Source organism: Zonotrichia albicollis, chromosome 13 (genome assembly GCF_047830755.1).
Source record: "Zonotrichia albicollis isolate bZonAlb1 chromosome 13, bZonAlb1.hap1, whole genome shotgun sequence".
Taxonomy (NCBI): Eukaryota; Metazoa; Chordata; class Aves; order Passeriformes; family Passerellidae; genus Zonotrichia; species Zonotrichia albicollis.
In genome coordinates, this window is record NC_133831.1 from 12,837,046 (window position 1) to 12,863,340 (window position 26,295).

Below are 26,295 nucleotides of genomic sequence, written 5' to 3' on the forward strand. Positions count from 1 at the left end.
CTTTTTTAAGGATTTTTCCTCTTGAGAAGCTTGAAAGGCTTCAGGAACAAAATGTACACAATGGTTATCTGCTGCTGTGGAATGCAACAGGTGCGTCTGTGATTGGTCTCATGTGGTTGTTTCTAATTAATGGCCAATCACAGTCAGCTGGCTCGGACTGTCTGTCTGAGACAGAAGCTTTTGTTATCATTCCTTTTCTATTCTAAGCCAGCCTTCTGATGAAATCCTTTCTTCTATTCTTTTAGTATAGTTTTAATATAATATATATCATAAAATAAAAAATCAAGCCTTCTGAAACATGGAGTCAGATCCTCATCTCTTCCCTCATCCTCAGACCCCTGCGAACACGGTCACAGGCTTTCAAATATAAACTAATCTTGTGACAATATCTCAAGGAGGTGATAAGGTGACACGTTAAGTATTGTCTAAAAAAGCAGCGTTCTATTGTTAAAGCAGAGCACCCTAACCGATTTTGTTTTCTCAGGACAACAAGACCAAAACGTGGCCCCCCAAGGCGCCGTGGCAGCACACGTGCTCTGTGCCCAGCACGCTGCCCAGCCAGAGCACGTCGCTGTACCCCATGAGCAGCCCCGTGGGCCAGTGGAGTGACACCATGCAGATGCTGCAGTCGCCCCTGTGGGCCAGCGAGTGCGGCCCCGCCGGGCTCTCCTCCAGCTTCGCCTACGCCCAGCAGCAGCAGCAGCAGCAGTCCCAGCAGGCCTCCCAGCACAAACAGATCAACAAGGGCTTTAAATCCTTCCCAGTGAAGCACGAGCGCAGACCATCTTACCTGCACCAGTACTGACTGCTGCTCCTACTGCGACATGCAGCACAGGGCCAAATGGAAATCACCTTACTTGGATTCGCAGTGCTGTGTTGGCTATATCCTGTTTCTCTCTCCATGTGGCATTGAGGGGGTTTGGGTGAGATAGACAAACTCTCGGATTCTGAGTTACAGTGCTGAGCAAATATGGCCAATATGTTTGGTGTACATGAAACAGCCCAAAACTGTGATGTAGAAATGCTTTTAAAAATGTGTAATTGCCTTTACTTTCAAGACATTTTTTTTTTTCTAAAAAGAACTGCTGAAGGACTACCATACAAGAAACACTGTATTTTATAGCTATTTTTCATATAGATTTATAGTTAAAACATCTTACTGAAACACATTGAATATGTTGAAGCAAATATATAGTGGTCACTTTGCTCAACACTGTGTTTAAATTTATAAAGGACAAGCTACAGAACCTTTGTATTCTCCATTACAGCCTGTGGGCAGCTTTTTTACAATGAAGTGCAACAGCAGCTTTTGCTGTGCTACACAAGCGAGTTCATTTGGGAACTGCTGCAGAAACAGTCACAAAACTGAGTTTTGTGACAGTTTCCTTCCTCTTGGTGAAGATCAGCAGAACCACTCAGGCTTGTGTTGTCAACGTGACCTGGGCTGCTTGACATGGATGGCACCTCTGTGGACAAAGGGACCCTGGTTCCACACACTTGTGTGCACAGAGGGACCCTGCTTCTCACACCTGTGTGCACAGAGGGACCCTGGTTCTGACACAGCTGTGTGGACAGAGGGACCCTGGTTCTGACACACCTGTGTGCACAGAGGGACCCTGGTTCTGACACACCTGTGTGGACATTGGGACCCTGGTTCTCACACCTGTGTGCACAGAGGAACCCTGGTTCTCACACACCTGTGTGGACATTTTGGGACCCTGGTTCTCACACAGACCCTGCCCTCTGGCTGCATTTGGCCAAAGGCACTCTCCACAAGGTGCTCCTGTAGTGTGTGAAAGCAAAGCCTAAGAGACTACTTGCATTTATTTAAAGTCTTATTTCAGATGCTACAGTTGATTAAAAATTGTGAGCTGGCTCAGAAGATAGTAAAACTGAAATGTGGGGTAGCAGTTAGTTAAAAGAACATTATTTTTTTTAAAAGGATAAAGTAATTATTTGCAGTCAATATGTGCCATTAAGTGAACCTGTGGAATTAGGAATAATCTTCCAACCAAAGTGGATGGGGGCGAGTGACTGGTGCTTACAAATTCAAGAACAATGGTAAATATGTATACCTATCCCACTGTATATGAATTGAGATTACAGAAGATTCTTTATATAGTTAGAGCTTATTTAAATTTTCATATTTCATCTTTGAAAGAGTCTAAAAACCACAATATTTTCTGGTATAAGAGTTTTGACAGTATTAATCTTATTTTTGTATTTTTCTTAAGTCATATCATTCTAATATGTTAACTACTAGTAAAATGGGTTATTAGTTCTAACTACATAATTTTTCAATGAAGACAAAGCACATTTTTTGGTTTTGGTTTTACAAACTAAGTACATCTATATCTGAAGATACCAAAAAATAAATACATTATATATATATATATATATATAAATAAAAAGTATACACAACACTAAAACTATTAAACATTTGGGTATTTAAAACCCATCCACCTTTTTTGTTTGTATGGTGACGGGCTCTATTTGCAGGCCCAGATTGTTACCTTTTGTGCTGTTTGAGGATGCCAATGTTGCCTGTATTTATGATATTGTCACCATGTTTTCTGAAACTTCATACTTACCATGTTTACAAAGATTTGTTTGCTGTACATAGACTTTTTACAGTAATGTGCTTTGCACAATCAGTGTGGCTTCTGTCTGTAAATTGTTAATGGTCTGTACTACTATGATTTTGAAAACCTTCCACTGAAAATGTTAGTGGTTATTTAACTTCATGAATGGTTTCGAGTTTCCTAAATCTTGTTGTTTAGATCTAATATTAAATCCCAAATTTGGTTGTACTTACTTGGTTATTCATACTGACCAAAATGGAAGTTAATGAAAACACTTAATTTTGAACTTTTTTTCTAACAAGTGCCAAAATGATTGCTATAGTTTTTGCAGTTTATTCATAATTACAAATGCTGGCAAGTTTCTGGACCTACATAAGTGAATTGTGAACACAAAGAAAGTTTGTCTGCATTTTGACCACGTGGGTGCTACTCTGTCCTTTGCTTCCGATTGTTCTGAACACTGGTAATTTTAAGAATTGTTGCACTTGGCAAATGAGTCTTGCCCTTAAACTTCACTTACACTGCCAAGTGCAAGGGTTTGGTGCTTAGTTAACTTACCCTTATTGCAGTGCTTCTTGTGAATAGCTAACGCTTCTGAACTGGAACTGTACAGTTTGTATTTTAAAGCTTCTGTAAAAGTAAACTATTTGCTTTATTAAAGATAAACATTTAATAGGTCATACCTGTTTAAAATATGCACCTTGCTGAAAATGAGCAGCACCTTAAACTGTAACTTCGGTTTGTAAAGATCTTATTACATTAACATGGGATTATTTAACAGTTTGAAAATTGTCAACTGCCTACTTACTGACTCTATCATATAAAAATGAACTTTATGCACAGTCCAATCTTTAAAGGTGCTTTTCAGGTGATGTCACAGAAGAATGTGGTACAGACAATGCCTCAGCAGGGTCGTTGAACCGGTAGTGCAGGTAAACATTGCCAAAATCACAATATTTGAATTTTTAGAGAGTCAGTAACTGATGGTAGTAAGCCAAAAGTAAACTCAATCCCCTCTGCTGTGACCAAGGCTGTTCAGTCAGTGTGTGTTAACGTGGCACTGGAATGCCTATGCAGGGTGTGCAAAGCTGCTTTCCCTTACTGCAGAGGAGCACACATGCAGCTGGCCAGCAGTGCTGACAGTAGCCAGGAAGCACATGAACCCATTCTGACTGTGCAAGAATTGACTTGCTTACAGAGCATATCAAGCACAGAGAAAAAGCCTTAATAAACTTGGGCAAAAGCTTCTAAAATAATCCCTTGGTTTCTCCCTTACACATAATTGCTGAGTGGTGGGGCAATCCCACCAGTCCTAGGAAAGTTGACATTTCTGTTTGACTAAATCATGGAGCAGCTCTTTTGTTAATCTGTTATATTAATTCAGAATATACTACAATTTACAAAGAACATATTTAGTTTATTTAGCACAATTGTTCTGCTACAGGATCCAAGAGTTTACTGCTTTTATATATGTCATGTTGGAGGCAGGATTCACCTAGAGTAACATTTTCCTTGTTATTATAGAACCTTACTCATGAAATGGGCTCTGCTTCCCATAGTGCTTGACAACCAGGCTATTCCCAGAAGTACACTGAATTGAGTTTTTCAGAGGGAAAAGGGAATGTGATAATTATCATTCTTAAGCTGTGTTAGTTACAGTAACAGGGGAAAAGCTGGCCTAATACTACACTGAAAACTACATTCACATTTTAAACACACAAATACAGATCACTTTTTACCTGCTTTTTTCAAACCCACACCTTCTTGTTTTTCAAAGCAGGACTCTAAACTATTTCTACAGTCTCTGAAAGCAGCACTGGTCACATCCAGTTATTGCTGTCAGTCTACAGGCTTCTGCGTCCTGGGCGGGGTGGCATCAGCAATTGTCGCTAAATAAATGAGGTTCCTGTGCAGGATATGCTGGTACCTGTGAGAGGAGGAAACACAGGGTCTGGAAAACGTTCTTTTCTAGACAACTCCCCGTACTCGCACTCGTGTACTCTGATCAGTATTTGCAGTTAGGGAAAAAGAAAGCAAACCAGAATAATAAATCAGGGCTGTTCTCATTCTGAAGGCCAGTATAAGGCACTGAGCTGTACTCGGTAGCCGAGCATGTGATACTACCCAGCTTGGATGGGAAGGCGGGCACTGAGCTCGCAGCCAGACAGCCGCAGCGGAGCAGTTCAGAGCTGCCCGCCGGGCGGGCCTGAGCAGCCGCAGCGCTCCCCGCAGGTGCCGGAGCGGCAGAGCCGCCGGCCGGGTGTGCACACACGGGCACTGAGGGCAGAGCGGGTCCAGGAGCACCGAGCAAACACCCTGACCAAGGCGGCAGGGTCCATCCGTGCTTTATACGTGACTGAAATGATTCTGGTGAAATCCCTTCGTAAGGCCAGCCGCATCTTCCGGGTGGCGGCAGGAAAGCTCCAGGAGCTCGAGCCGCGTTTGGCTGCCGTTGCCCACAGCGCTCCCCCTGCCCGCCCGTCGCTCACTCACTGCACGCAGTCGGTGGCGCGGCCCTTGTTCTGGTACTCCACGATGCACCGGATCAGCTGGTCGTTCTCCTCCAACAGCTGCGGCACAGACACCGTCACCGCCCGCCCCAGCTCTGCCCCAAGCGGGCCGGCAGGGCTCGGTCCCGGCCCAGCCCCAGCCCCGTCCCGGCCCCGTGTGGCTCACCCGCTGCAGCGTCTCCTGGTTCACCTCGGCCGCCCCGCGCAGCCGCTCGGGCACGAACGCCACGGACATGGCGGCTGCGGCTGAGGGGCTGCGGCCCCGCCCCTGCGCCGCGCATGCGCCGCCGGGAGCGCCCCGCGCCCCGCCCCGCCCACCCCGCGCAACAAAGGAGCGCCGCCGTGCCGCTTGTACTGAACAGTTTATTCTGGTTTAAAATAAAAAAACAGAAAGCCTGGCCGGGCGGGCCGGGCCTACGCAGGGTTGGTGTAGCCCCGGCCGCGGCTCCCGGCCCGGGTATTTACAGCTGGAACACCTCAGACAGTAAAGAATTATTGCAACAGGACAGCACTTGCCTCTACGGTCAAAAATCTCAACAGGTGTTCAGAATCATGACTTGTGGATCCCAAAAGGCAGTTGTTAAACATGCAAAAACATTACTAAACAATATTATCTAACTTCTACGGCTGTCAAATACTTGACCTTAATAAGGAAACCAATTACAAAATACTTCCTTGTAGTGCTATACAAAAGTTATAAAATTAAGATTCTATCAACCACTTTTAAATATTCCAATTTTTCAACAGTGCAGTTTTTTCACGTCTTTATCACCACTGAACATTCTGAAGTAAAAAAAAAAAAAAAATCAGCAAATTAGATCAAAGTGATGTAATCTTTGGATCCCTTTATTCCTGTGGCCTTCATATACATACACAGACACAAATGACCAGGTTTCTATTTCAGCATATCAGAAAATTGCAACTAGTTATCCAGAATTGGCAAAAAGTCCGTACTGTCATTTGTGACTTCGTGGTCTTAGAACCAGAGTCTCAATGTCTCCAAGCTACGGTCTATCAAAATGCAAACAACTTCAAACACTAAGAATTCTTTAAATTGCTCATGTCTACAGGTATTACAACAAAGTTAACGTTTCAAGAATTGACAAATGGAGACAGACTTTTACCCCAGGCATTCCAGGAGAATCACCAACTCTTGTGCCTGGTCCATTATTAAAAAAAGTTAATATTTCTCACTAAGTAAAATTAATTGCAAATCTTGACATATGAAAATTCCTTTTCTCCTTTTTTTTTTGAAAATATCTCCTTAACTTGGTCAAATCCTGTGATATACCAGAAACTACAAAATCAAATTCTTGCAAGAGCAGTGAAGCGTGTATCCAGTTTTGTGTAATGGAAGAACATTTTCAAAACTTCATTATAGTCCAAATATAAAATCAAACATTTAAGCTTGAAAAGCTGCTAAAGAAAAAGAAACCCAACTAATTCAGTGTTCTTCAGCATATCAACTTTCTGCAATAACAGTATGTTTACCGACTTAAAAATGTTTATTCTTTAAAAAATTAGTTGCTTTTTATACAGCTATACAAAGTTTGTAATGTTTCTTTGGCAATGGGATATAATGGAATTTTACAACTATATAAAAACTTTCCTTTGCCTAAGAAACAGTATTTACTGTGTGTACATATCTGACTGACAAAGCAAGTTTTCTACTGTCCAGCACCCTAGTTGATACAAGAACAACTACCTCAAAAGGGATTTTACAGGATTTCCAAAAAACAACCTTCGGTGGGTCAAAACACTCACAGTATCGACGGCCTTCTGCATACCATTGTCCTTACAACTTGAAGCAATTATCAAATACAGTTTAGTAATAAGAAAAATCCTTTCAGTGATGAAAAAATACTTAAAACTCCATCGAAGTACTGCTTATAATTAACTATACATAAGAAATTACTTATCCTTCTGTCTCAAATATATTTAATGCTTACTTGTTTTCAAAGATGGCCATTTCTCAAAAGTAACTGCATTACACCCCTTTGAAATTAAATAGTTAAATCCCAGTGCTGGTGACAAGTATACAGCAAATTAACTTCATTCTTTGCAGAGATCAAAACTAATTCTCTGATTCAAGAAGATCTAGACGTTCACCTGGTTTGCAGCTTTCTTGTAGACTACGCAGCAACTTTGTTGTCTTTCTAGAGGGAACAAAAGCACAGTGTGAAAATTCATTTTGCAAAACAAACCCTACAAACCCATCTGGGCAACAGCCCTGGGAGCAGTTGTGCTGTGCTGGCTGTTCCCCATGTCCTGCAGCAGAAAGGAGACCTCAGAGGAGATCAGGCTGGCATCTGGTGAAACCCCCTCAGTCTGGCACTGAGCAGAGCAGCTCATCGCTCCAAACACAAAGCACAGCACAAATCCTCAGCCCCTGCACCACCTCCTACTCAACTGGAAAGCAGCAAAACTCTCGTTCAGAAATTCAAACTGCTGATCTTCCATCCCTTATTTCCATTCACATTCAGCTACCCAAAGTTTCTTTAAGTGATAGGACTAACTGTTGAAAACTAATCAAGGAAAAACTGAGGGATGTTTCTCTCACAACAGAGAGAAATGTACTGTGACATAACCCTCCAGTTTTTTCATTAAAAAATTAAAATTTCGATTAAAAAATCAGATATTCTTGTTTGCAAAACTCTAACTGCTCATGCAGTAAACTAGCAGAAGTTGTTCTGTCCCAGTCAAAACTCTAAAAGCCCAGTTTATCTGAATCAATCTGGATAGCTGTCTGATTCTAACCAGTATACCAGTCTATAAGATTTGTTCATTCACAAAGAATTCAAAAGTTTGATGCACAATGGAAGCGAGTTAAATCATTCCCTCTCATCCTTTATATTTTAAAATATAAATCATGAGAGGGAATAATTTAACTTGCTAAATGTAAGCACAAAACTTGGAAAAATGCTTGCAATTTACATCTCCAACACTTGCACTCAATGTGTAGAACTTCTTTTTCTTCTCCTTCCTGATAGTAGATGTCACTCAGGGCATGTGATGAAAGGCAAACTATACTTTTGGCTATTGATAGTAAAATGATGCCATGTAACTAAAATTTCAGCATTAATGGATTTTCAAAAAAGTAGCTCAGAGCCCTGCAAAGCAGTTCTAGTCCTAGCAAGAAGCTCTGGTTCACCATCAAATCTAAGCTCAGGGGTTGCAGCGGGCGGGTCAGAGGAACAACACGAGCACTTTATTTACCCTATATTCGAAGTCGGCGAACTCGCGGCCGCCGCGGCCCCCTCGGAATCCGCCGCGGAAGCCGCGGGGGGCGGGGAAGGCGCCCCGGGCGCCGGCCCGGCCCCGGCCCCCTCGGAAGCCGATGACGCCCCTGCCCCTGTAGCCGCCGCGGCCGCGGTTGGGGCGCAGGGGGATGCCGAAGGTCTCGGCGTTCAGCCGCCGCTCCTCGGCCCAGGTGGGTCGCCGCTCCCTGCAGCACAGAACCAACGGGGATGGCTTGAAACGCTTGGGAAGGGAGGGACAGCGCCCTCCGAGAATCACACGGTAAATCTGCACAGCATCCCTTGCACAAGAACCCAGGTGTCTGCCACAGTTCACTGGGCTCATCGAGAAGGAATATGGTGCAGAGTCATTAATTAGATATTAATAATGCTCTAAGAGTTTGCCATATTGAAAAGCACACTCTGTATCCTCTGCACGCAAGAACCAGTTTGCAGTTACAGATGTTATTTTATCTGGCTGTGAGTACAACCAACAACTCCCCCTCCTGCAAGTTAAAATAGGTCAGCAATCCACATCATCGTGTCTAATAAAAAGGCAGCAGCAAAAGATAAGCTTTAATTTTCCTGAAATGCTATCTGTCCATTTGAACAGCACTACTGGCCGAGACAGTTATGTAACCTGCTTAGGAACCATTACCAAAGCAGGGTCGTAATTGATTTAACTAAAGTGTTAATTTAGCAGCAAAGCAAAACAAACAAACCCTCCACATCTTAGTAAATCTGGAAAGGAGATTCTAGAGCCTGTGCATTAAGTTCTTAAAGCCTGGCTCTAAAACACCTTAAAATACCTTCCCATGACCATATTGCACTTGCCCACAGAGAAATTTTGCACTTCTTATTCCCATTTTATTTTTGCCAGCTGCATGTGGAAATAAGCTCTAATCACCTTCGACTCAAGAGCTGACTGTCAGTGCTACTCACTGCAATATCTTATGACATAAACATGCATTAAGCAGACTAACAAGCTTCTCCTTGCAGGCCTTACCTATTGTCATCACAGGAAATGTTATCAAAGAAGGATTTGGTTTTGTCATAGTAGCAATTGGGTCCAAGTGGATCTTCCTCATCAGCATTCCCTTCGCTATTTTGGGTATCAACACCTGAGTCACCTTTGTCTTCTCCGTTTACAGGCTTCTCTGGTTTCTCAAGTTTATCTTCTGGAAAATAAAAAGTAAACAGAGGCCTAAAAAAATGGCCTAAAATAACTGTCAAGTTACTCCCAGTCAGAGAGGAACTATATTAGATGCTATAAAAATAATTTAACGTGGAAATCAAATAACTTGACATGTAAATGAGGATGTATTGCTGTCTGGAGGTTTCTATGCTTCCTGTGGGTTTAGTTACCAAAAAACCCTGCAGCAGAACAGATTTGACACCCATCTATTTTCTGCCCTCTCCAGCTACCTCCTTCCTGGCAGAGCCTTATTCAGTGAATCCTCCTAGAAGCCATCCCATGGTTTTGTTCATCCCTGTTGTCCTTCTCCTTTGCCTTCTGCTTTTGCTGCCATCTCCTTTGATAAGCAGGACCAGCATTCTGACTTTGTGATGTATTAATTTCCTAATAATGCCTCAAGTTCAACTCACTGTTTTAACCAGTACTGAAAACAAAGCTGATGGTTCAACATCAACAGCTATTGCTATCTTCAAATCTCATTCCTAAATGTCTACAGCTTAAATCTCACAATGCTGTGCATAAACTTCAGCCAACCAGCTTAACCTTTCCACATCACACACAAGAACTACCACACTCCAAACATTTCTACAGTTATTTATGGTTAGCATTCCCTTTCTCTTTATTATTCTGAAAAAAACAGTATCAACAGCAAACCATCAACTGATTGAGAAATGATCCAGAAAAACAGGTGAGCACCACAGGACAGATCTTATGGGACTCAACTGGTGGTTTCACTCTACACTGAAATCTGACCATTTATTCCCACCTCTTGTTTCCCAGCCTTTAGCCAATCATTCACTGAAACAGGGAACTCACTGTATTAACCTGCAACAATTTTGTCCAAAAATAGCAGCAGCAGTGTAACAAACAGGTGGCTGGTCACAAGAGAATGAGGTAATCAAAACAGAAGGCTGCTAGAAAATGAGTGCTGGCAGCATGGTTTTTAACTACTCCTGTGTTCCTCTGGAAAAGGATAAAAGCAAGGAAATGCTAGAAACTTTCAAACAAACTCTCCTACATACTACAATCAAGTTCTGATCCCAAACTCCTTAGTTTCTGGTCATTATAATTTTTGTCTAATAACTGAAAACCTAAAACATGGATTTTCTTTTATTGCATCCTTTCCAGAATTTTAAAGTAATAAACATTATTGGGACTTCTGGTTAAGTAATTGCATTTTTAACAGAGACTTGTTAGAACTTCACAGATGATATCTGCTAGTTAAAATTTGTTAAAAACTCAAACAGTGACCCAAGTATTTAATTAACATATCACCTCAGTTTACTTATTAATTGGGTTTTAAATTTATTTTTCAATGACTGCAAGCAAGACTTAATACTATATGCCTTTTAAGAGTTGTTCTCCAAGGTAGGATCAAAACAGTAAGACACAGTTTATCCATGCTCAAATCTAAAGCAAACATTGTTTTACCTTTTAATTTAAGTTTATTATGAAACTCTCTATCAATCTCCTCCTTGTTGAATTGTGCATTTGCACTTTCAAAGTCAAAGTCCTTCTCAAACTTCATTGGCCCATCCCTCCGGATACCAAATCTTCCTCGGCCCCCTCTGTGACCTCCGCGGCCTCTCCGTACTGCAGGCGCACCTGGAACTGAAAACAGGCAAATTCTCCTTGGTTTTGCTGTGTGGATTGGCTTTTCTCTCAGGATGGTGGAGGGTGTTTTGTGGTTTGGTTTGATTTCTAATTCCTGGGGTAACAGGCTGGGACTTCAGAAGTGCAGGAAGAGAATGCCTGTTGTTTAAAGTCCCAACAGAGCAGCTTGTCTGAATTTGTAAATTCACTCACAGTAATGATGAAAGTGGCACAGAAAGCTTAACAATACTAAATTTGTGTGTTAAAGACTCTCTAGAAGTCATTAAAAGCTTTTGGAGGACAAGTTAAAATATTAGTGGCTTTTCAGTCAAGTATATTTCTACAAAGGCTTTTATTTCATGCTATTATATTTATAAATCTGTGATGTAAACATATACTTGATTCATATTTTTATTTAAATTGATTGCTTAGTATAAAACAAGAAAATATTTTTCTCTTTAATGTTGACTTCATTTTCTTGTATTCTTCTGGCTCAATGCAAAGTTGTTACCCTCTCAAAGCAAAATGTGAAAGAATTTATGTATTTTAGCAAATTTTAAAAAATGTATTGGCCTGAAAGCAATGATAGCTATTTCTCAAAACATGATTTACCAATTTGTCGTTTGTTTTCATTTCTGAGTTCATTTTCTGATCTTGAAACCTTGTGTGCTTCAGCTAAAGTTGGAAATAAAAACATGATTTGTTTATCCAATTAGATATTTTTGATCATACTTTTGTATATAGTTGAGATTTTTAAAAAAATCCAAACCTATAAATGTAAATCACATGTTTAAATCATAAAAGAAAAAAAAAGTAATTTAGAATATATGCTTAAATTTAAAAAGAAATATGTATCTAATGCAGGTCTCTGCTGGCCAGCCTACCAGTGGTAGACAGCAGGAAAATTCCTCTGTACTACCCTTTAAAAGGGCACTTTGTATGTGATGGAAGGAATGAAGCTGTAGGAAAACCATCCAAAGCTACCTCGTCTGTGCTCTTGGCTCTCTAGCGATTTTTGGCTTGCAGACACCAAAGGTCTGGTTTGCACAGGACTCCTCCTCCCAACTGGTGCTGGAGTGGGCAGGTGGGCTGAAGCTGTTTGCACAGCTTGTTCCATGGTGGGGCTCCTTCTCAAATGGTCCATCTGAGGGCTCGAACGACCTGGGGGGAAAAACCAAACCAAAGCCCACAGGGTTAATTCTCATCTACAGAGGTGAGTTACTGGAGTTACAGGTCTCAACCAATCCAGACTGACAGGTTTATCTGCCTTAGCAGTTAAGGCAGCTGTGTACAATAAAAAAATATTCTGCACCATCAGATCCACTAATTCAGAATAAAGGATGTTTAGGAATACCTCCTCTCTTAGTCTAAAAAGAATAAGGGGTAGGACACCCAATCCCTACCAACCATTAATGATGTACATTTGTGGAAGGGGCTAGCAGCGGGCCTGTTAGCCAAAGGAGAGAGAAGTAAGAAGAAGAAGAAGCTGATAAGGAGCTTTCTCCAAGGCCATGACCAAGGAGATCGAGAGAAGGAAGATAAGAGCATTCTGCAGCTGGATGAAGCGTTTTTAGAAAGTTAGGTGGAGTCAGAGTAACTTTTCACCAATGACATGGTATTGAATTATTGTGGCCAATAGCTAAGGTAGAAGAAGGGTACAACTGAAAGTGTATAAAAGATCAGCCATTTTCATTAATAAACTGTTGCCAAGTGTTACCAACTGAAACTGCTTGTGGTCTCTGCTTTATGTCGTGCCCGCCTCCACTGTGACATACATTTAGCTGTGGAATCAAACTTTGGCATTGCCTGGAGGTAAAAATGCTCCTCCTGCCCCCCTGGGATGCCAAGTGGAGGGGGCTGCTCCCAGGGCAGCTGTGATGCAGCTCAGGCCCTGCTGCAGGATCCCTGCCACAGGCTGTGCTCAGTGCAGGGAGGGAGCTGCCCCACACAGCCCTGCTCACACAGCACCAGCACCCTCAGCATGGAGCACTGACCCAGCCAGACAAGCTCACAACATCACACAGCTTAACTCTACTAACAAATTAGAATAAGACTTAAGTCCCAGTAAGTGAAAGAACAAGGCTCTATCTCATTACAAAACTAACAAAAGGAAAACAAAAAATAAACCAAACCCATGAACAAAACAATAAATCCAACCATACCACGCTTGCAATTGACAAAGGCAAAAAATATTCCTAAAAGCAAACACTCAGAGAAAACCACAGGAAATGTTGGGGCAGAATGTACGCTCACCCAGAGAGGCTTTAACTGCAGAAAACCAAACTTGTGTTTCAACAGAGAAATGCTCAGCATACCTTTGCCCCTTGCATTATTCCAACAAAGTAGAGTCTATTTTTGGCAACCCACTCAACTACTCCTAGAAACACTCCTAATGGGTCTACAAACCTCAGCTGGAATTTAGGGGAAAAAAAACTGCTCTAAGTGTTTTGCCTTTTAACATGACTGCATAATTTAAAAACAGCATTAGAAATACATCTTGGCACACACTTTGATAGCAAGGAAGAGTGGAGGAGCAGGAAATAATGGGGTTTGGGTTTTTAAGGAGCAATGTCTGCATGAAGGTGAAGGTGTTTAATGTTTAGTTTCTTTTTTGTTTGCCATTCAAATATCATCTGGAATCTCATTTTTTCCAATATTACATAAACTATCTATACAGTTTCTGTTAATATTAAGCTGATTTAAAAGTCATGTCCCCACCTCTACAGGAAATCAGGTCTGCTTTTAATATCATCTATGTAACTATGCATGAACAGAACTACAGTTAGGAATAAAGATTTTAAAATTTTAAGCTGAAGGACTTCCCATTTCACTCAGTATGAAGTATCTGCAGCTCTGCCATGTTATTAACAAAACTAAATACTGAATTTCCACATGTATCTGTTTGCTAACACCATTTCACTTAATTAAGCCCTACTTCTCAGTACAGGTGCCTTAAGGGTAACAATGAATGTGTTACTGCCTGCAGCACTCCAAGATGTAGAGAAAACACAATTAAAGAGCAAACACAAAGCCTCTCAGCGTCTCCTGGGTTTAATACCAAGGGTTTTCATGACAGAATTCACTGTTTGGTTGGTGTTTCTGGCAACCACCAAAATCACATGGGCACAGCTCATCAAAAAAAGACTGAAGTCACTAAAAAAGATTTTACCTTGAGACATCTGTGTTTTTAGTGATCTTGCATCTGTTGTAAACGCAGAACCAACTGCAGTGCTTTGGGACATGCTAGCACTGCCTGAAGAGTCTGTTCCAAAAGATGTCAAAGAACCTCCTGCTTTGAAAGAAATAATGAAGTTGTAAAATCTGGTTTAGACTTTTTTAAACTAGCACTAAATGATTAGTGAAGCTTTATTAAGCAGTTATTCTAGAGTACATGTAAATCTGCCCTTCCCATACATTTTTAGTTTAATCTAACAGATGTATGCACATAGGATGGTAAAACTAATATCTTGATTTTTCCATCTAAAATGAAAAACAAAAGAGCACTTCTAATTTCACCATCAGAAGTATTAACAAAACACAGTCATCTTATGGAGCCATACATGTTCTTGGTATATATTTCCACTTAAGATCCTTTCAGCAAAAATATGATTGTCACATATTGTTAATTGATATCAAATTATGGCCAATTCTACAGCCATTCTTTAGCATGGCTAACATTTTCAAGAGTAGCACTGCTGCCAGAACAGTTATGAGACTAAGTTTCTATAAGAAAAACTAAACTGTGAATTAAACTTTCAGGGAGGAAGGAAAGTTGGTTGGTGAGTCTCAGAGAGAATGTGCAGTCTAAAGGAGCAACTAGCCCATGCAGCTCACAAATCCTTCCAGCATCTATTTCCCAGCTAGCCAACACCTCACAAACAGCTGAAGGATTGCACTGGCACGTGGTTGCTGAATAATCCAAATCCTTAGTTAAGGCACACAGCACCTGGTCAACCCAACAGCACAGCTGTGGGGCTTCTCTGGAGGGGCTGCCTCCACCACCTGTGAAATATGAGGAATGCTGGTCCCTCTGAGATAGGGGTTTAGCTCTCAGTCATAATTATTTTAAGATGCAGACTACTAAGACCTCTCTAACAGAGATGGAAGACTGAATGTGCCTTAGGATAGGGCACTGGTGAAATTCTGATGACATTCCAGGCAGAGGTTGCTGCCTGAGCACACAGAGAGGCTCCCGCCAGGGAAGCAGCGGGAAGCACAGCGAACGTACCGACCCCCACGGCGCCGAACTGCTGGCCCACCAGCGGGCTGGGGCTGAACTGGCTGTACGCAGGCATCCTGCCAAAGGGGCCGTAGGAACCCACAGACTGGAATGAAGATGTGCTCGAAGATCCTAGCGAAGACTGCAGACAAAACACACACCACACTAGCAAAAAGTCCTACTTACACCAAAATTAGGAAATAGTTCTGTGAGGCAAGACATGTAGAAATTCTAAAATAAACATTTTCACAAGTATGCACAGCTTACAGACCTGTGGAAACAGTAAGACAAAATTTTGCAATCTTTTCCTTATAACCTCAGACACTGTCTTGTCCAACAGACACACATAAACTTTGTTGGCAAATTTAGGAAGTGTCCTGTCTTTTCCCTTAAAGTTCCAAACCCACAGGTACAATAAGACACCCAAGCATACTGGAGGAGGCTGGGGTTATCGCTGTTCTTGGGGTTCACAGTAATGCAGCTTCACCACTCTTGACTACACTGGCAGAGGGACTTGCACCAAATTTAATAGAAGTCCTTGGAGAAATGCAAGGGCACATCATAAGAAAGTTCAAGAATTTTATCCTACAGAATAGATAAAGTAGAAGAATTGTATTACATGGGATTATCAACCTCCATTTGAAGCAAGAGATTTTCTCTTGTTCTCAGGGATGACTTCTAAGATACTCCATAAGCACAATCAAAAAGCCAACAAATTTCTGAGAAAACTATTTATCATAGTTTTCATTTATCATTTATCTGTTTACTGCAAAATGACAGACTAATCAAATCTGAAGGCTTCATGTTGTATGCTGCTTTCCCCTCAGAAACCAAGTATTCACTATTCAAATAACTGCCTTAATAGTATGAAGCCTGTTTAAAAATATAGTTAAATGAAACACTTGAAAGTCATAGTTAGCAAAAAGTGTTGAACATTAAAACAAAAATAAAACTAACAAGCAAACAAAAGCCACTAATTATCTGGAGATATTTCCTCATCTACTCCATTTGATTTATACCAAGTCTGATCTTCCCAAGAACTGTGTGTCCTAAGCCAAGTTCTTTCCAAAAAAGGCATCAAAAACATCATTAGTTGCTTTTGAAAAGACAGCAGCTTTGGTATGTAGTGCACTGTGCTAGAGTTAGATTTCAACCTTCATTTTCACAGTTAAAGACTGTGAAAGGGGAAAATCCTTCCAGAGTTCTTTACATTGGGTTGTGAATGTGATGAACACTTTCATTTTTGAACGCTCAGCTAGAGAGCACTTCAGCAGCAAGGATTTACAGCTGTGCTGGGACTCACCTGGACAATGGCAGGGTCCTGTGGCAGGGAGCACTGAGGTTTGGGGGGCTCACACACTGTCAGGTCCTTGATGTCACTGCCCCGGAATATGATGTACTCGAAGACCTCATCGCGAGGGGGGATGGGTCTGTCCGTCGGTCTGTCCTCCGTGCCAAAGGAGCGAACTGCAGGGGCGCCAAGGGAGACAAAGAATGAAACGTCCCACGTTCAACAAAAGGGTTTTCAATATACTGCAGAGACAAACTGCTTTAAATGAAAAGGATAAAATTTCATTGAGAAAAACCTTTATTGAATAGGCATCATATTCTTTATCAACTCTCCTCAGACAAAGAAGTCAGTTAAGCTAAAAAACCTGAGTTAAAACCCAAGCCGAAAAACTGAGACGTCACTTATGGCATTAATTACATGTTGAATATTTCAAATGTTTTGTGAGGGTAAGGAGAAGTAGCAAGGCAGATTTTTTGGCTGCTAATTCAATCCTATGAATCAAGAAATAAATGAGTTTACATACTTCATATTCTGTATTTGCCAAACAGGAAAAATATGCTAATACTACTAAAATCTGGAATATTAAGAATTATCAAATGTGAATTCCTCAAGAGATTCAAAATTTAATAAAACAACAAGAATTCTGTGGTATGTATGTACAATTTTCCCTAAGCAAAATGCATTCTTCTTGCTGGTGTAAGGTTCATATGATGTCATATGATCTCTGCCAAATTAAGCAAACTCACTGGGGCATAGCTATCTTCCCAGTGTGCACCACAGCAAGGCATGAAATTCCTTGTATGAATTCAGCAGCTTTCTGACTGCACAGCAATGCAGCACTGAAGCTCTTCCAATCACTAGCACTGCACATGGATGCCATCACTTTGCTGTCACTGCCCTCTCAGAAACTTTTCCCCACCCTCAGACTGCCAACCCTGGGTGAGCATCAAATAAACAAACAACCGAAGAAGAGAACTGTCTCTGTTGTGTAAGAATTGTCTAGTTGTGTAAGCAAAAACTAAACAATGGATTGAAACCAGAGAGGGCAAAAAACCAAACCCTCAAAATCATGACAGTCACACTCAATCACAATCACAATAACTTGTAGCAGCTTAACAATCCCTCATGACTGTTTTTGCTCCAGCCTTTTAGAAAGTGTTTGTTTGCTTTGCAAGGTACAGGTTATGCTGAGAAAAAAAATCTGTATTTTGCTTTAATTTACCAGAATTAGATTTCCCTCCATTTTCAGATGCATCAACATTTTGGAGACATCATTAGGCACTTATTTGCAGCCAGAGAATCATTAGTCAAGAAAAGCAGAGTCTCCTGTAGAGATGTATAAAGTGATACTGAGTCATTTCTCAGGCTGCACCAGCCAACTTCCATCACTGCTGCTTCTTGTGATACTGCATAAACAGAGCTTAACATCAGGTATTAAATCTTTTTCAGAAGCATAATTCAGGGGTAAAGAGATCATGCCCACACTACAAAGAAAAATATCATTAAGTAGTTACAATTACTTTGTTCATGTATCATCTAGTGAGCTGACTTTCATTATCTTTTCTGTTTCTGTGCATCTGAAAGTCTGCTCTGAATGGTGCTACAAGGTGTGAGCAATGTAAAAAGGCACACACTGTTCAGCTCATGGCAGTCCTTGCTAGGAAAGGAATCTGTCTTCTTTTCCTATACAGAAAAAAGTGCCTGGAGCTTAAGAATTCACAGAAATTAACCCAAAATAATGCACAGTAGCTTAATAACATTATCAGTGGCTCACGTGCATTCCTGGGTCAATTCATTCCATTGCTTTTTATTCACCAGGCTTTTCTATTTCACTGGCTTGACCACGGATCTACCCTCACTTTCTGGCCATCTTATACTCATAAATTATCTTGGACTTTCATTCCATCATTTCACCTGCTGCCTTGGTAAGTAAAACCAAAGTTGATTTTGTACTGCTTCACATTGAAATGTTTCTCTAGTAGCCATTTTGTCTGCAAAAGTGCACAAAAATAGCCAGAGTACGATCAGTTAGTTACCAAAGGATTTTGCTTTCCAGCTAAAGCAAAGAAACTACTCTACAGAAACAACACAGAGAAAGGGTAGGAAGCTGGAGGGTTGCATCTTGCCTTTACATGGAAATAAAAATCTGATCAACTGTGGAAGAAATATGTTTTGAAAGTATTTCTGTTAAGTCAGAGCTACAGTACACAGGTAAGTATTTCAATATTAATACCAATGTCCCATGACACATACAGGAACAGTTCTAACACCTAGCAATTACCTTTCTCCATTCTAAACCAATTTTAAAAAGGGAACCACCAGACTTTCATCTACTGACGTGCTGAAAGAAGTAAAGGGATTTCAGTTATGTTAAAAAACAATCTTTCTCCACACCATGAAATTACCATAACATCAAAAGGAAGCCTTTCAGTGCCAAAACTGAGAATTCACCTTTAAGAGATTCCACTGTCTATGCAGCTAACTCAAGACACTGATAGAGTTGCCAATGATTTATCAATAAAACACATCAAGACTTGCTACTAAAAGTTTGACTCTTCCTTTATTTCTCCCCTGCCCCAAATCAAACTGGTTTTATCACAGCCTTCTGCAAAACAGAAACACAATTTCAGATTTGCTCTGCTGGAGAGGGGTAAGCAAACTCCCCTGATGTGCAGCTCAGACTCCTCTCTCACCACAAGCAACCAAAACAACCCCTCCAAGTCCAACTTCCTTTTCAAGCAGGAACCAGAACTCTGTGTGGTCATTTGGAAGGGCTACCTAACGAGTCCACCCCAGCCAGGTCACTCAGAGCAGCATTAAGGAGTTTAAAGTTACTTTTTGTGTATGGCAAAGGCATACCTACCGTTACAGTTTGTATTTTCCTCACTAAGATTAGGATTTAACACAATCTGAGCTCACCAAAGTAAGAAGTCTGATATTAGAATGGCCAGAATAGCAGGATTTTAGAAAGAAATAGCTTTTACCATGTTTTCTCATACTCAGAGTGTCAAAAGGTATTGGGGCAGCAGCAGGCTTAGAGCTCAGTCTGAGGAAATTCCCCAAGAGTCAGAGCTGGACAATCTCCTTCCTCCAGAACAAGGTGCAGTTCATCTATAGCAAAATACTAAAGAGGGAGAGGAGATTAAAATAAGCACAAAAAGATTGTCTTGTGGAAGGCAATCTTACAACTGCAGTAAATCTAATTAATTTCACCTTGTCTATTTCAGGATTGGTTTTTTCTGTTATTTTTGAAAGAGCTAAACTGGCTTAATCACCTGCAAACAAAAGGACAAGCAGTACACGTTAAAAGCAAACTTATTTTTTGTCAGTGTAAACATACACAAGTCAGTAGCTAAATAACTAACTCTCTGGAGCCCATTAATCTATATACTTGTGCCCAAGTGAGCACATTTTTGCACAGATTTTGACTGTGATATTACCAGTATATGATATCTCAATGTATATGACTGTATTATACTACTGTAGCATTCAATGGCAACATTGCAACTTCCCCAGCTAATTGATCTATTACTTGTTGATTAACCCAGGGAATCCAGGCAGAATGTCAATGAGAAGTGAAGGCACTGACTCTGCTGCCCACAAGGTGAATCCTGCAGCAGCTCAGGCTGTGCACACACTGCCTCTCCTCTCCCCAGGAGCAAACACACACACACAGACAGACAGAGACACACACAGACACACAGAGGACACGCACACAAGACAGCAGCTCTCCCTGCTCCCGAGGCACACACACAGACACACACACAGAGCGCACACACAGAGCGCACACACACAGAGCGCACACACACAGAGCGCACACACACACAGCGCACACACACACAGCGCACACAGACACACACAGACACACACAGACACACACAGACACACACACAGCAGCTCTCCCTGCTCCCGAGGCACACACACAGACACACACACAGAGCGCACACACACAGAGCGCACACACACAGAGCGCACACACACAGAGCGCACACACACAGAGCGCACACACACAGAGCGCACACACACAGAGCGCACACACACAGAGCGCACACACACAGAGCGCACACACACACAGCGCACACACACACAGCGCACACACACACAGCGCACACACACACAGCGCACACACACACAGCGCACACACACACAGCGCACACACACAGACACACACAGACACACACACAGCAGCTCTCCCTGCTCCCGAGGCATCAGGAGCAGCACGGCACTGAGAGGACACCACCAAAAGTGCAGGAGTCACTTCAGTTGCCACCTCTCCACCCATCACAACCCCTGCACTGCAGCCAAGCTTTGATGCCTGCACAGCACAGCGGCTCCTTCCCCAGCCAATGACCTCAGCCTGCATTCCCTACTCACAGGGAGATGGAGCAGGCTTTGACAAGAGGAATTCCTCTGCTGTGACATACTGTGCCCAAGTTTGGGTTGGCACACGGGCCCTAACCTTGGAGACATGCAAGGAGCATGTTACTTAACTGACTAAAAAATACATTCCTAAAAACTGATAGAAATGTAACCCTTCCCTTTGCTGCTCCCACCCCTCAATGAGCCCAAGCTCAGGATTCCAACTTTCCTCTGTCTGCATTTCTGAGTCTTTCACCTGCAAATAATGCTCTGTAGAAGTCTGAAAGGGAAGTTTTCCTTTGGATGTGTCATTATACCATTAAACCATGGATGGTTGAAAATGCCAGAAGTTTAACTACTTCTTAAAATTACCAAAAGGTGTCTCATTAGTGTCTATCAATTACAATGGTCCCAACTGCAACTCTCAGTAGTGCAAGAGTTGCTAAGTGAGAACTGATGCATTATAGCAGACACAATATATAATTATTTACATATATAATTGTTTATATATGTATAATTGTTTATATAATTGTTTCATACCTAAGGATTCCCTGTTGTTCAAGGAACAAAGCTTTTTTCACACAATATGGTTGTTCTTACACAACATTAAAAATAACTCTCTCTAAATCAGTGCCTTGAAACAGAAAACCATTATGTATAACTGATATGAAAGATCACATCTCACTTTTAGTGTGACAACATTTAAGATCAAGCACTGTGAGTATTCTGTAAATGCCCCAGGTAGGGCAGCAATCATTCCAGCAAGAAAACCAACCATACCTTGCAAACTCCTCTTAAATTGTTTGAGCTTAATGTTTTAAAAATTAATAACGAATTTAAAAAAAACTAAGTGTTAACTAGAACCATGAACTAGGACATTTCCAGTTATTTTAACTTGAGGCTTGCCAATAGCAGTGAGTGGGTTTTGGTTGCAGACAGTCTCTGAAAAGCTGCTGATCCAAAGGGAACATATGCACCAAGAACATTAAAGAACCTCAAATGTGTGCACAGCTTGCAGTGTTTGGGATCCACCATGGATGGGGTTCCCCTGCTATTTAAATAACTACTCACTTGTGCACTCTGTGAGAGGATGCAGCACTTCACCTCCCCAGACTCCAGCTCGGGTTCAAAATGTGATGCTCAATATTTAACAGCTCCTATCTTTCTCTAACTGCGAGACAGAGGCCACAAGTTTAGCTCAGTGAAAGATCACCACGGTGGGAACAAAATGTTGATTAGAGAACAAGAGCAGAGTGCCCCAGTAAGGAAGGACTGCAGCCTGTGCTGGCAACCCCAAACACTCATTTCTGTCTGAAAGCCTCCACTATTTAATACAAATGAAGGCATTCCATGAACACAACTTCGTGAGATTAATCTCTGACTGGTCCAGCCCACACAAATCCTACAGCTGGGCAAATCTGTAGTTATTCAGGACCAGACTGCACCTCTACTTCTGCACTTTATGTCACCGTCTCAGTGTCCTCAGTTAGAGTATGAATAATGCTAAGGTGCCCTGCATTCAGTTCAGGGAACACTCATGTCACACACGCTGCACAGCTCAGCAACTGAAAGCATCAAATCTTTTGGGATTTTTCTCTCTCTCTCTGGCAAAAAAAAAAATACATTTGTAGTCAAGATTCACAGTAAAGGGTTCTAGTCTGACTTCTGGATTCAGCACAAGAAGAAGAGGTAACTATGAGCTGATCAACATATTCAGAGTACTAGTTCTGCTTCTTTCCCAAACAGAGCTGGCCAATAACTAAGCATTCCTGCCACCTTCCATAGGCACTGTCACACACATTCAGGGCCTGAGCCTGCAGAAACTGAACACTCTGGAGTGCAGCATTCTGCCCACGAGCACACAGAATGCCCCAGTCTAACACGGGTGTCAGCAGCTCCACATTCATCTCAGGATTTTTGGTTCCAGGTGGCCTAGAAATACTGGTTTATTCTCTTCTGAATCATAACACTATTACAAAACACACATTCTTCAGCTAACTCAGCCAAGTTTTATTAAAGTGAATTCAGTGGTTTAGATTTACATTTCTGATGAGAGCAACGAGAAGAGAGTAGATTAGACTTGTAACTGTAGTTTGATCTATCAAATATGCACACTTTGGCAGACACACCACAACATGACACAACCACTCTCGAGAAGTCATGCAAAATTGCCTTGGTCAGCACTAAATCAGTCTAATTTTGGACAAGACTATCACAAGGTCCTCAAGGATAGGATTCTTTTTCTATGTGCTTTTGCACAAACCTTAACAATCACAGCATGCAACTGGAATTTCTGAACATTTATTTTTAATCACAATATCCAGTTTTTACTTGTATAAACCAAAACCAGCTGTCTTTTCTAAGTAGATAATGCAACTCCAGCCAGGCAGTTTAACCTAAAGGCAACTTTAGAAATAAGCAAAAATCACACAGTGAAAGCCAACTCTGCCCCAAAAGCGAAATGTGCAAGCCTGGGACCGAACTCACCGTGAGGTGTTTCAAAGCCCACGTATCAGAGTTTACAAAACAGAGGAACCTATTTCTTAAACAATCACGGGGGGAGGCGTTGATTGCGAGGAGGGAAGGCCTTAAAGCGACCCAGCGCACAAACCAGAGTTACCACAAAGGGCAGCGAGAGCGATCGCACTCCCGGTATGACCAGGGAGCCTGTGCACAACGGACCGGACCGGCCTCAAGCCTTTCCTGCCGCCAGGAACCGAGCTCTGGAATCCGCTCTGCCCCAAAGATTTCATTTACAAGCACTAAGTTTTCCTCTTCCCTAATGGCTGCACAGACTCTCTGCTTTTACATACGAATTTAGATTACTTAGCAAGACTTCACAGATCCAAAAAGCGCAAAGGAAAAAAAAAAGCTTTTTTGTTTTTGAGTGTTGCAGAATCGATTACAAAGAGGTTATTAAAAGGTCTGACTTAACGTTTTACCTTGAGAATGAATTCTCATGCTTGAGAAACACCGAAGTCCTTCGAACTCCCAGTTTCAAAAATTCTCTTTTTTGGCCCCAACTCTCTTCTCAGTAAACCTAACTTTCTTATACACTCACAAAGATCTCTTCTCTTTCCCGATATATAAATGTGTATGTATATATATATTATCTTGTGGCCGACAACATTCTCGTACCATTTCGAACTACACAGTGCCATACACCTCCAAAATTACCAGCTTACGTTCAGCTTTTGTCGGTAATCCAGCACTGAGGATCCCCCTCAGACCCGAGCTGTCTGCCGTCCTAACATGCAGAGCAGCCCAGTCATACACGGCCCTATATCCCGTGGGTCTGGAATTCTTAGCGATGCAAAGAAAACCTCCTTCTAGCCTCCTTCTCCTACTCGCTCCGGACCGCTTTCACCGCACGGGTTCCATACTCGCACTGCACAGGGAGCAGCTCCGAGCAGCCCCGGCACGGAGGCGCTGCCGGCTCCTCTCGGCGAGGGTCCCTTCGCGGAGCGGGGCCTCGCAGCGCCGCCGCTCTCACGCCAGACCCTCTCTCGTTCCACCTCCCCCGCGGGACGAGGCGGGCTCTGTCCGAGCTCCGCCGGGCCCCGCAGGCCGAGGCCGCTCCCCGGGGCTTCCCGGGCCTCCCCAGCGCCGCGGCCCCGGCTCCCGGGCCGATCCCGGTGCCGCGGCCTCGCTCCCGTCCCGCGGCCGCGCTCCCCTCCCGCCCCTCCCCAAGCGCCGCCGGGCCCGCTCCGCCGGCCGCCCGCGTCCTTACCCTTGGCCAGGGCCACCGTGGAGTTCTCGGTGTCGATGGTGTACAGGATCCCCTCATAGCGGATCTCAGCCTTGGAGATGAGGCTGATCTTGCTCCCGATGTAGGGCGTCCCCCCGCTCATGGCGCTGCTTCTCGGTCAGGGACACCCCTTCGCCGCTGCCGAGGGCTCCTTAAGCCAGGCACAAGTAGCCAAGCAACCCCGCCCCTGAGTCGTAGTAGGCGCTGTCCTCCCGTCGCCCCGAGCCGCCGCTCCCCACACAGCAGAACCCTCGGCACAGCCCTCGGCGGAGCGCTCAGCACGGCCCGCGCCCCGCGGCTCCCAACATGGCCGCCGCCTTCATCTTCCCTCACAGCGCCCCCCCGCCCGGCCCGCCAGGTGCATGCCGGGAGCGCGGCTACTCTCGCGAGAGCTGCGGGCGGGGACGCTGACTTGGGGGCGGGAACGACGTGGAGCGGCGTCGGGGTTCCGCGCGACGGCGGGAGCGGAGCTTCGGCACCGCTCGGTCTCGTTCGGCTCTGCCCGGCAGCGTTCGGCACCGCCGGGCCCAGTTCGGCTCTGCCCGGCACCGCTCGGCACCGTCGGGCTCAGTTCGGCTCTGCCCGGCATCGCTCGGCACCGCCGGGCCCAGTTTGGCTCTGCCCGGCATCGCTCGGTACCGCCGGGCCCTGTTCGGTTCTGTCCGGCCCAGCTCGGCACCGCTCGGCTCCGTTCGTCTCTGCCCAGCTTGGCTCTGCTCGGCACCGCCCGGCACAGCTCGGCCCCTTTCGGTTCTGTCCGGCCCAGCTCGGCACCGCCCGGCCCCGCTCGGTTTGGCCCCGCTCGGCTGTCCGGTGTGGTCGCTGGGCAGCCCCGGCCCTGGCGCAGCCCCGAGCGGTCACCGGGCAGTAACAGCAGCTTCGGTGGTTTGGGGGTTCGGGATGTTTGAGGGGCCCGCCCGCTGAACGGCAAATCCCGGGGACCCCCGTGGGCAGGGGGAGCGCAAACAGCAGGAGCGGGGGGATGACATCGGGTCTGTTCCACCGAGATTCCCGTTCACTGTGCTCAGAGTCACATCCTGCAGCCAGCACTGAGCAACACAGTTGTTGATGAAATCGTGACCAAAGTGTGGGATTAACCCTGCAAAAACACCCTTTTAGTACAAGCAAACACACACAAACGCGTCACGATGCTGTGATTGCACTTCATTTGTGCACCTTCAGTAAGAATCACAAATGAGGCTTCTGTGGGAGGCCACGATACTGCCTCAGCCCCCTGGAACACACCACAACAAACACCAGCCTCTAAAAGGTGCCTTAGCTTTGGTTTCAGCAGCTGGGCATTATCACATTGCAAAGATTCAGCAAGCGTTCTGTTCAGAAAAGGCTTTGAAATGCAATATCAAGCCAGACTTTTCTAGAAGGGGCCTGCAGGTGCCCAAGCAGTGCCAGGCTGGGCTCTTGGGTGTTTGTGCCCAAGCTGAGCTGGCTGTGAAGGTCTCAGGAGTGCCCAGGGAGCTTTACTGGAATTGCCCCCAGCATGTCCTGACCCACCTGAAAGATTGTGAAGCAAAGTTCTGCTGTAAATGACTGCATAGACCCTA

General features: G+C 43.6%; 3 protein-coding genes across 6 annotated transcripts in view; 1 reads left to right on the forward strand and 2 right to left on the reverse strand.

Annotated features, from left to right (window-relative positions):
- GARRE1 (granule associated Rac and RHOG effector 1) overlaps positions 1-5,916 on the forward strand; it is a 62,111-nt gene extending 56,195 nt beyond the window's left edge. For both annotated transcript variants that reach the window (XM_074551059.1, XM_005492532.4), the window contains exon 14: positions 485-5,916. In XM_074551059.1, the coding sequence (XP_074407160.1) occupies positions 485-805 (321 nt within the window). In that variant the 3' untranslated portion in view covers positions 806-5,916. The remainder of the gene's footprint in view (positions 1-484) is intronic.
- SS18L2 (SS18 like 2) lies at positions 3,979-5,393 on the reverse strand. Its single transcript, XM_005492531.4, has 3 exons — positions 5,259-5,393; positions 5,076-5,152; positions 3,979-4,509 (listed from the first exon to the last, which is right to left on the reverse strand). Exons 1-3 carry the CDS (start codon positions 5,325-5,327, stop codon positions 4,422-4,424), a joined length of 234 nt encoding a protein of 77 aa, XP_005492588.1. The 5' UTR covers positions 5,328-5,393; the 3' UTR covers positions 3,979-4,421.
- On the reverse strand, positions 5,436-25,098 carry LSM14A (LSM14A mRNA processing body assembly factor). 3 transcript variants are annotated; one of them, XM_074551061.1, is made up of 10 exons: positions 24,716-25,098; positions 16,639-16,802; positions 15,345-15,477; positions 14,286-14,405; positions 12,101-12,277; positions 11,729-11,791; positions 10,955-11,134; positions 9,335-9,506; positions 8,309-8,537; positions 5,436-7,248 (listed from the first exon to the last, which is right to left on the reverse strand). In XM_074551061.1, the coding sequence occupies exons 1-10, from the start codon at positions 24,834-24,836 to the stop codon at positions 7,225-7,227; spliced, it is 1,383 nt and encodes a 460-aa protein (XP_074407162.1). In that variant the 5' UTR covers positions 24,837-25,098; the 3' UTR covers positions 5,436-7,224. The 3 variants fall into 3 exon arrangements, with proteins under 3 accessions (XP_074407162.1, XP_074407161.1, XP_074407163.1); XM_074551060.1 differs by having other exon boundaries at positions 14,286-14,408; XM_074551062.1 differs by lacking the exon at positions 11,729-11,791 and having other exon boundaries at positions 14,286-14,408; positions 24,716-25,097.
- Between the last annotated feature and the right edge of the window lie 1,197 nt (positions 25,099-26,295).